The 9,184-nt window shown below is 55.3% G+C and overlaps 1 protein-coding gene across 1 annotated transcript; it reads left to right on the top strand.

Annotated features, from left to right (window-relative positions):
• Nucleotides 4,412-9,126, top strand: YARS (tyrosyl-tRNA synthetase). Its single transcript, XM_021375440.1, has 14 exons — nucleotides 4,412-4,536; nucleotides 4,603-4,667; nucleotides 4,854-5,000; nucleotides 5,084-5,259; nucleotides 5,469-5,598; nucleotides 5,766-5,846; nucleotides 6,184-6,276; nucleotides 6,350-6,485; nucleotides 6,703-6,788; nucleotides 6,929-7,064; nucleotides 7,385-7,479; nucleotides 7,622-7,815; nucleotides 7,938-8,079; nucleotides 8,321-9,126. Exons 1-14 carry the CDS (start codon nucleotides 4,521-4,523, stop codon nucleotides 8,429-8,431), a joined length of 1,608 nt encoding a protein of 535 aa, XP_021231115.1. The 5' UTR covers nucleotides 4,412-4,520; the 3' UTR covers nucleotides 8,432-9,126.

Genomic DNA, 9,184 nt, shown 5'->3' with positions numbered 1-9,184 from the left:
ACAGCTTGCGGGTACCGGGTGCTGCATGGCTCCATCGAGCGCTGCGGCTCTGAAGGGCAGAGCTGCAGAGCAGCAGGTGGTGCAGCTCCGGCCCCTATGCACAATTGCAATGGGAATGGCTGTGGAAGCAATTCTCCCAAAGCACAGATGTTTGGGTGGAAAATGGGAGTAGTCTGCTTTCAGAGGGGGGGAAGCTGTTTCTGTTAGTTTGTCCTTCCCCTGCCCTGTTAAAAATAGCCCCATCCAGCCCACAGACTGCTGAGGACAAGAGCAGCGAGTGCTCACGCTCAGTGCCAGGAGTCGCAGTTATGAAAGGAGCCTCAGTGCTTCTGCAGACCAATACAGAACCATGCAGAATTGCTGAGGAGGATCTCATCAAGAAGGATGTGATTCTATTTACAGTTGAATGAAGGGCCATAATGAAGTGTGAATGCTAACCAGCGGTCAGCTGGCAGGCGTCTTTTGTGGTCAATTATCAGTTTCAGCCACCATTTCCAAGCAGATGCTCAAGTCACATCTCATTTCTACATCTGCTACAACGCAGCCTCAGCAGCATTTAGATTCCTATAGGGACCTGCAAATAAATCTATCCATTCAGATTTAATATCCTCTAGAAACTAGAACGAGAGGGAGAACAACCAGGACCATGGGTTAGCACAACTTGATCGGGATCGTTCTGCATCTGCCACGCAAATGATGCACATGAAATGGCTGCAGGTCCAGATGCACAGGACCATACAGGGCCAAGGTCAGCCCACTGAGAAGGCTTTTCTGTGACAACTGGGGAAGCCCACACTGTGCCAGGCTGAATTCCAGGCCTGCAGCCACCCAGAACACAAGAGCACTGCACTAATGAGAAAACCAAACTGTCTGCACCACAGACAATGTTCTTCCCCAGCGAAACAGTTCTCCATTTCGCTCACCAGCTTTGTTCATTTGGAGCTTCTGCCTGATCTTCTGTGACTCAGAACATACGTCTTGCATTTTTAATTTGAAAGGAAGAGAAAACAGGCCACTTCAGCTCTCCTCACGGCCCCCTCTGCATTACTGACGCTGTACCCATACACTGGAAAGCAGCCCTGTGGCTACGCAGCTGCTCGCACTGCCCAGATAAGTGCAGCCTCCACGCAACGAACCACAGAACTGTCAGCTCCTTATAACTCTCAGGAAACAACAATTATTGTGCCCATGAACAGCTGAAATAAACACAGTGGGTGGCCATCTCTGGAAGCTACCAGAACACTCTTTGCCCTCCAGAATGCCTCAGTTCTGCTCAGCCCTCCTGACACTGCTCTGCAGCTGGCATCCATCCCTGCTCTTTCCAGGCACCTTCCTTTCAGCCTCTGCTGCCAACAGCTCTGAGAGTGGCAAAGCGTAGAGGGTGTTAATAGCAGATCACAATCTCAGCACTTAAGCTCTGTAGGATCTATAGACCTCTCCTTCTGGGCATGCACCCACTGGGGATGCTTCTTCAGCTCCCTCCTGAAGCGCATGTCTGCCACTTCTGTCTTTAGAATAGCAGATGGCTTTCATTCTGGGGGCGTATCTGTCAAATCAGGTTGCAGAAGAAGGTTGCAAAATGCCCCCACAGAGTTAATTCAGACATTAATTTTCCATCGCATTGTTTTGCAATTTCAAAAATAAAAGCAGATCTTGAAATAGAGCTGCAAAGATAACACAGAGAGCAAAGCGGAGGAGAAAGCGTCAGTCAAGGGAACCAGCAAGTCACAGCCGCCATTAACACGCCAGAAACAGGCAGAGCCTTCCAGAGGAGCAGATGTTTTCGCGATGCCCAGTGCCACAGAGGGAGCGGCAGCGCTCAGAGCGGAGCTGCAGGGAGCGCAGGGAACAGAAGCGCAGGAGCCCGGCGCTGCTCCGCTGCTGCCATCTGCCGGGAACCGCGCCGCGAGCTGCCCGAGCAACGCCAGCATCTCCGGCTCGGCCCTGCCCAGGACCCCCGCCTGCTTCCTTCTCCTTTGGACCAGCCTCGCATTCCTCCCTCTCGCAGCACCGTACAGGGTAAAACATGAAGCACTTCATTGCTTTGGAAAGTTCTTGGTTTCTGGATCCAGATGACAGCTTCCGCGCTGCTGGGCTGCTAACATCAGTCTGACCCTGTGCTGTGTACTCATTTATGATCTCTGCTCTTTCCAAAAAGTCATCCTTTGAGATTCAAAGGCTCCTCAGCGTCAGGATCAAGCACCACACTCGTTACTGGGACCGAGGGAGGTCAGTGTGTTTTTCTGATCTCTGGGGCTACCTTTGCATCTTCACTGATGACTGACTCCAGTGCAGCTGCTGCTCACGCCCTTTCCCTGACTCCACGTACACTTTGGCTCAGAGTGCTTTTCTAGTTACACACTGCTGAGATTCCAAGCAATCACCTGCCAAGACTTCCTGGATCTCTTCCTCAGTGTAATTGAAAGGAGAACACCCTCATCCAGTGTCTGACAGTTCCAGCAAGGAGCCTCTTGGCTCACCATCACCACAACACCTGGCTGTACCCAGAGGAGTGGCTACATCATCGTATTTTTGACTCAGAACTGACAACAAGGTCATTATAGCCAGAATCATTTGGAAGAGGAGGGGATCCTTGAAAGCAGGTATGACCTGGGGAACAGAGCAGCAGTTTCTCTGATGGAGTGATACAGCAGTGATTCAGCACAGCTTTCTTAACTGGCTCTTAGTCGCAAACCTGTTCTGGGGAATCCAGCAGACTTCTGACACAGTGTAACTGGGAAGGCACTATCACTGGCTGAGACACAGGGAGACAAAGCCATTCTCTTGGCTAGGTGGGACATACATTGACACAGAACATGCAGACTGAGGTACTTCAGCATTACTGACACCAGTCCATCCCTAAATCCACTAGTTCAGTACCATAAAGGCACCAGCAGACATCTGCTGGTGGAACAGCCACAGCTGTTTCTTAAGTCCACAAGTTTGGTTTAGTATCCACCTTTAGTACTTCTTCACCTAAACGAGCGTAAGCTGTTCTAATACATGAAGAATTAACCAATAAACACTTACCTGCTTCCTAAGTCAATGATTCACTGCTGTAACCATCTGGTCTGCATTACCTCTGCTCTTGAGTATTTTGGCTCTTAACAGCACACACCAGTAACCAGTCCTCATTCTGCAAGCATTCTCTCACACACCGTGGCTTCAGGCAGCAGGGCTAACACATCCCCAATGGTTACAGCCTGTTCCACCCCCCTATAAAGCTGCTATAAATCAGCTATGCTCACACCTGAAGCCAATATTCACTAATTACCACCCTCACCAGCTTACATTTAAAGTACCCAGCACTCTTTAGGCACTCCAGCCTCATGGGCCCTATCCGTTCCTCAGCCCTCATCCCCCCCCCCTCCCCCCCCAGGGGTAACCAGCAGCCTTCCCCAGCCTAGGAAAAACTGAGCAGTGGAAGAACGGTTCCATCACAGAATGAAGAGGGCATTCAGCAGCACGAGTCACCGGGAGCACTCATGCAAAATGAGTATTATAATGAGAGATCAGAAGATAAAAACCTTCCCGTAAAATTCAATAGTTTATAAATATCCACAAACAAAACCCGTTGTCCTCTTGGGAAGGCGCGGGGTAATGTAAACCTCCAGGCCTGGGAGCCTGGTGCTGATGCGACTCTCACCAGCGGGAGAAGCTGGGCCGGGGGAAGGCATTTCCCGTCCTCTGCGGCCATCGGATTGAGGGGAGCAGCTTTTGTCTTTCTATTGCTTTTTTATTTACTGCTTTCCAAAACAAAAAGGAAGTCACCTACTCCAGAAATAAAGCCGTCCGTTTTGCTGCTTCCTCTTGTCACCCTGGCTGAGCAACAGGGACTGGCACATCCAGAGCGACGCTGTAAGCGCACAAGAAGAACACCCGGGAATCAGCTACGGGCGAACGAAATCTGCCCGAGATGCGGAGCCGCGAGCAGCCCCGGGCAGAGCACGGCCTGGAGCACTGCAACGCGGCCACGCGTGCCACAGCGCTTCCGTGCCCAGCAGAAGGCAAATAAAAATAAATCGAGCGTAGATCTGGTCCTGCAGCAGGGATAACGGGGTTCCTAACCACAAAGGGCTGAAAAGAAAACCAAGCGTTTTAATCTTTGCTGGAACGGCCTCCACGCACCGCACGCTCAGCTCGCGCACAGTGAGGCGCGTTCTTTACTACCCCGTCCCAATTCCCGCCCCGACCGCAGAATGCCGGGCCCCACCCTCCCGCCGTGCCGTGCCGTGCCGTGCCGTGCCGAGCTGAGGTGCTGCGCTCACACCGGGAAGCGTTCCCTAACGGTTTAAAGCGCTTTACACCGATGTCAGCCGCGAGCCGCCCCTGCCCAAGACGCACGCGGCCACCGCCGCCATCTTAGAGGCACGTGCAGCCCGGCCCCGCCCCGCCCTCTCCGGATTGGCGGAGAGCGTCCACGCCCTTTCCGGATTGGCGGAGCGCGGCCCATCGGCAGCTCGGCTCTCCGAAGGCGGAAGTGACGTCAGAGCGACACCGGCGAGCGCCGAGCGGGGCTGATGCAACCCGGGCACGGTGGGTGAGGTGCAGGCGGTGGGGGGGTTGGGGCTGGGTGCGCCGCTAACGCGTCCCCTCCCGCAGCCGCCGCTATGGAGACCGCGTCCGGCCCGCAGGAGAAGTACCAGCTCATCACCCGCAACCTGCAGGTACTGGGGGCAGCGGGCTGGGCCTGGGCCCTGTGCTGAGGGGATGGGGCGGGCCGGGCCCTGGGCTCAGCGATAGGGGAGGCCCCGCTCAGGCCCCGGGCCGTGCCGGGCCGTGCCTCGTTACTGGGCCTCGTTTCGGGGCTCCGTGTCCGCCCCAGCCCGGCTGCTCTCGGGTTTCTCTCACAGGAGGTGCTGGGTGAGGATAAGCTGATGGCCATCCTGAAGGAGCGGGAGGTGAAGATCTACTGGGGCACTGCCACCACGGGCAAGCCGCACGTTGCCTACTTCGTGCCCATGTCCAAGATCGCCGACTTCCTCAAGGCTGGGTGCGAGGTGCGTGGCCAGGCCGGCAGCTCTCCCCCTGCTCTGTGGATCTTCTGACTAGCACGGTGCTGACTCTGTCCCCTCTTTACCAGGTCACAATCCTCTTTGCTGACCTCCACGCTTACCTAGACAACATGAAAGCCCCCTGGGAGCTGCTGGAGTTGCGCACTCGCTATTATGAGAATGTGATTAAAGCCATGCTGGAGAGCATTGGAGTGCCCCTAGAAAAACTGAAGTTCATCCGAGGCACGGACTACCAGCTCAGCAAGTGAGTTCTGAGCGCCTGGTCCTCTGTGCAAAGAAGAAGCTGGCCTGTGGCTCTGCTGTCTTTCCCAAGCCTGCTCCCAGGCACTGTCATTCAGGGAACAAAGTGAAGGTGCCTCCAGGCTGCTCTCAGTGGCCAGCACCAATATTTATATGAACGGTTTTTGCGGCTGTCCCTCTGCCTGGTGCTGACCGCACTGTCCCTTCCCACAGGGAGTACACGTTGGATGTGTACCGGCTGTCTTCTGTGGTGACACAGCACGACGCGAAGAAGGCAGGAGCGGAGGTGGTGAAGCAGGTGGAGCACCCTTTGCTGAGCGGCTTGCTCTACCCAGGCCTGCAGGTGCGTGGTGAGGCTGCCTGGCTGGGTACGTATGCTGGGGAGGTGCTGGGTAAAGCCAGGACTGTGCCTGGGCAGATCCTGGAGCACAGGCAGGGCCTCCGAAGGCTGAGTGAGCTGGAGCATGAAGTCCTGGTTCCAAGCTCAGGGCTGTCTGTGTCTTTCCTCAGGCCCTGGACGAGGAATACCTCAAGGTCGATGCACAGTTTGGAGGAGTTGATCAGAGGAAGATATTCACCTTTGCAGAGAAGGTTAGGAATGGGGGTGTTTGAGTCCCTTGTGATCCTGGTGCAAGACTCAGACTCTCACTAATCCACTGGGAGAAGCATGACTGTGATTTCAGTTAGTGTCACAGGGCTCTTAGCGGCTCCTGCTGCTGCTCTTGTGGTCTACAGGGCTCTGGTGTGCTAGACGGGGCTGCCACATGTTCCTGCCAGTGGCTGTCAGGACCATGGGAACCCATGATAACTTTCTGGGTCTCATTGCCATGCTCAAGGTTATCTGGAGCCAGGAGCAAACAGGGAGCTTGGGTTAAAGCTGATCTGCAGAAGAGCAGTGTTCATGATTGGCTTCCTTGCTTTTTCCCAGTACCTTCCTTCCCTGGGCTATGCCAAGCGCATCCACTTGATGAATCCAATGGTTCCTGGTCTGACGGGCAGCAAAATGAGCTCGTCAGAAGAGGTTGGTCCCTGAGTGGTGGCTGGGGCTCTGCGGGGGAAATTAGGAAAAGGGCTATGGAAATTTCTTCCTCCAGGACTCAAAAATTGATCTTCTGGACCGCAAAGAAGATGTGAAGAAGAAGCTGAAGAAGGCTTTCTGTGAGCCAGGGAATGTGGAGAACAATGGTGTCCTCTCCTTCATTAAGCACGTCCTCTTTCCCCTCAAGTCAGGTGAGGGGCTCCCCACTACCAGGTGTTGGGGTCAGTTTTTCCTATGGGCAAGAGGAGGGGGCAAGAATATGTGATCCATAAAGCAGGCTGCGTCCTGCACACCCTCTTGCAAGCTCTGCTGCAGCTCTCTTAGCTCTTGGCCAAAGTGGAGTGGTTTATCTGGCTGAGCAGGAGGAGCCTCCACTGGGGTTAATTTGAGCCTTAATCCATTTCTCAGAGTTTGTGATTCTGCGAGAAGAAAAATGGGGAGGAAACAAAACATACACATCCTATGAAGCTCTGGAGAAGGACTTTGCTGAGCAGGTGAGTACAGCGAGGGACTGAACACCTTCCTTGTCCCTGAGGCTCCCACAAGCTTTTTGAGAAGGCTCAGAGCAGGACTGGGAGATGGAAATCCACACTGGGGGAACGACATGGGGACCTGTCTCCTTGTCACGATACAGGTTGTGCATCCTGGAGACCTGAAGAACTCTGTGGAAGTGGCCCTGAATAAACTGCTTGACCCCATCAGAGAGAAATTCAACAGCCCAGAGCTGAAGAAGCTGACCAATGCAGCATATCCCAACCCATCCAAAGCAAGTAAGCAACTGCTGGGGGAAATGGGGCTCTGGCCATGTGGGGCTGGGTAGAAGAGAGTCTGTCCAGGGCCACCACTGGAGAGCATTTGCAGGGTGAGGAAAAGCTGGTGCCAGTGCTGCTTGCCTGCACCAGTGAGAGATGGCAGAAGGCATCTCTGAGAGGCCAGCAAAGTGGAGGAGGGACTGCTGTGGTGTGTGCAGACAAACAGGGAATTCAGGAGCCTCCAAGTCCAGCAAGTGGGGATTATTGTGTGCTCCATAGGGCTTGGCCAGCTCCCAGGGTTTAAGGTGAATGGTGCAACTGTTCCCTTTGCACTGTAGAGCCTGCTGAGAAAGGCACCAAGAACTCGGAGCCAGAGAACATAGTCCCATCTCGGCTGGACATCCGTGTTGGCAAAGTGATCAGCGTGGAAAAGGTACGGGCACAATGGGAAGAGGGGATTAACCTTCCCACAGGGTGACAAGGGCACTCGGTGTATGGGGAAAGGCGAAGGGGAGGGGTCTGCCCCTGTCACCCCAGCCCCCTTCTCTGCTCCTTACCTTGCTTTTACTTGCCAGCACCCAGATGCTGACAGCCTGTATGTGGAGAAGATTGATGTGGGTGAGCCTGAGCCCCGCACTGTGGTCAGCGGCCTGGTGCAGTATGTCCCTAAGGAGCAGCTGCAGGACAGGCTCGTAGTGCTGCTTTGTAACCTCAAGCCTCAGAAGATGAGGGGTGTGGAGTCACAGGGCATGGTGCTGTGTGCATCCAGGTGAGGGGGAATCAGGGCCATCCCCGCCAGGGGTGTAGTCTGGATCCTCAGAGCCCGGCGGTGCCGAGGGGCAGGTGGACGCTGCCTGGGGGTAACTCTGCTTCCTGTGTACCCCTCTGCAGTGTGGGGGAGCCACGGCAGGTGGAGCCCCTGGACCCGCCTGCTGAGTGCTGCGCTGGGGAGCGTGTCTACGTGGAGGGTTACGAGGACGGGGAGCCTGATGATGAGCTGAAGCCAAAGAAGAAGGTGTTTGAGAAGCTGCAGGTGAGGGGCTGTGCTTGGGGCTGGGCCATGGCACAGAGCAGTCAAGCTGAGGGCTGGGGCTTCAGGCACTGAAAAGGGCAATGCTGAGGGCCATGTGGATGCTGCTGTTCCCACCACTGGGTGACTTCAGTTTGTCTGCTTGCTGCCCGTGTCATGGGCAGCGAACCTTCAGGCAGCATCCACAGCAACCCCAGCCTGGGTGTCCCAGACCTGACCTTCATTCCCCTGATCTGCTCTCCAGGCTGATTTCCGCATCTCTGAGGACTGCATTGCTCAGTGGAAGGAGAGAAACTTCCTGACCAAGCTGGGGAGCATATCGTGTAAAAGCCTGAAGGGGGGGAGCATCAGCTAACAAGCGCCAGAGCCACAGCTCATGCCTCCTGCCTGGCCCCTCCACCACTCCATCCAGTCTCTGCCATCTTCCTTCCCCAGAGCCTTGAGCAGGGGGCTTAGCCCTTTGGGACCTGGGGGCTCTGGACTTGAGTTTGCAGTCTCCCACACACTGTAACAGTGAGAGGCTGCTGGAGAGCTGCCCCCAACATCTTTGCCTTGGGTCTGCTCAGCCTGCATCAGTACCTCTGCTGTAGGCCAGAGCTGGGGCCTTGCACTGGCACCACATCTAAGGGACCTGTGTTTCTTGTGCCCGTGTCCTCTGGCTGATCGCTAAGGTCACTGGCTTGCTCCCCGTTGTGCCATGGACTAGAAACCTGCTTGCTGGTTGCATCTCTGGGACAGCATGTGCAGGCACGGCCATGAGGGTTGAAAGGGAAAGCTACTTGATCAAACCTGTGTTGCTGCTACCAGGGTGGGGGACAGCTGTCTGGCAGCCAGGTAGCTCCTGTCCCCTGCTCTGCTCTGTGCACAGCCCACCTGAGGCAGGGGCTGGGGCTGCTGCTCGTGGGCCAGGAGCCCAGGCATCCCCCTGCCACACCAGGTCTGACCTGAGCCCGTGGCAGGCAGGGGCGGGGTGGGGTGGTAGGCCTTTAAACACTGACTCGGGAACCATCTGTCTGTCATAAACCCAAATAAAATGTCAAGCTGACAGCACCTGGGTGTGTCCATCTGTCCAGGGGGAGATGGCTATGCCTGCTCCTGTGTTTTAGCG

This window comes from Numida meleagris, chromosome 22 (genome assembly GCF_002078875.1).
Source record: "Numida meleagris isolate 19003 breed g44 Domestic line chromosome 22, NumMel1.0, whole genome shotgun sequence".
NCBI lineage: Eukaryota > Metazoa > Chordata > Aves > Galliformes > Numididae > Numida > Numida meleagris.
This window is presented reverse-complemented; position numbering and strand designations above follow the sequence as displayed.

Excerpts from the sequence above, each read along its gene's own strand:
- YARS (XM_021375440.1), top strand. Across the intron at positions 7,816-7,937 it reads ATGGTGCTGTGTGCATCCAG|TGTGGGGGAGCCACGGCAGG; the intron begins GTGAGGGGGAAT and ends ACCCCTCTGCAG. Across the intron at positions 8,080-8,320 it reads AGGTGTTTGAGAAGCTGCAG|GCTGATTTCCGCATCTCTGA; the intron begins GTGAGGGGCTGT and ends TCTGCTCTCCAG.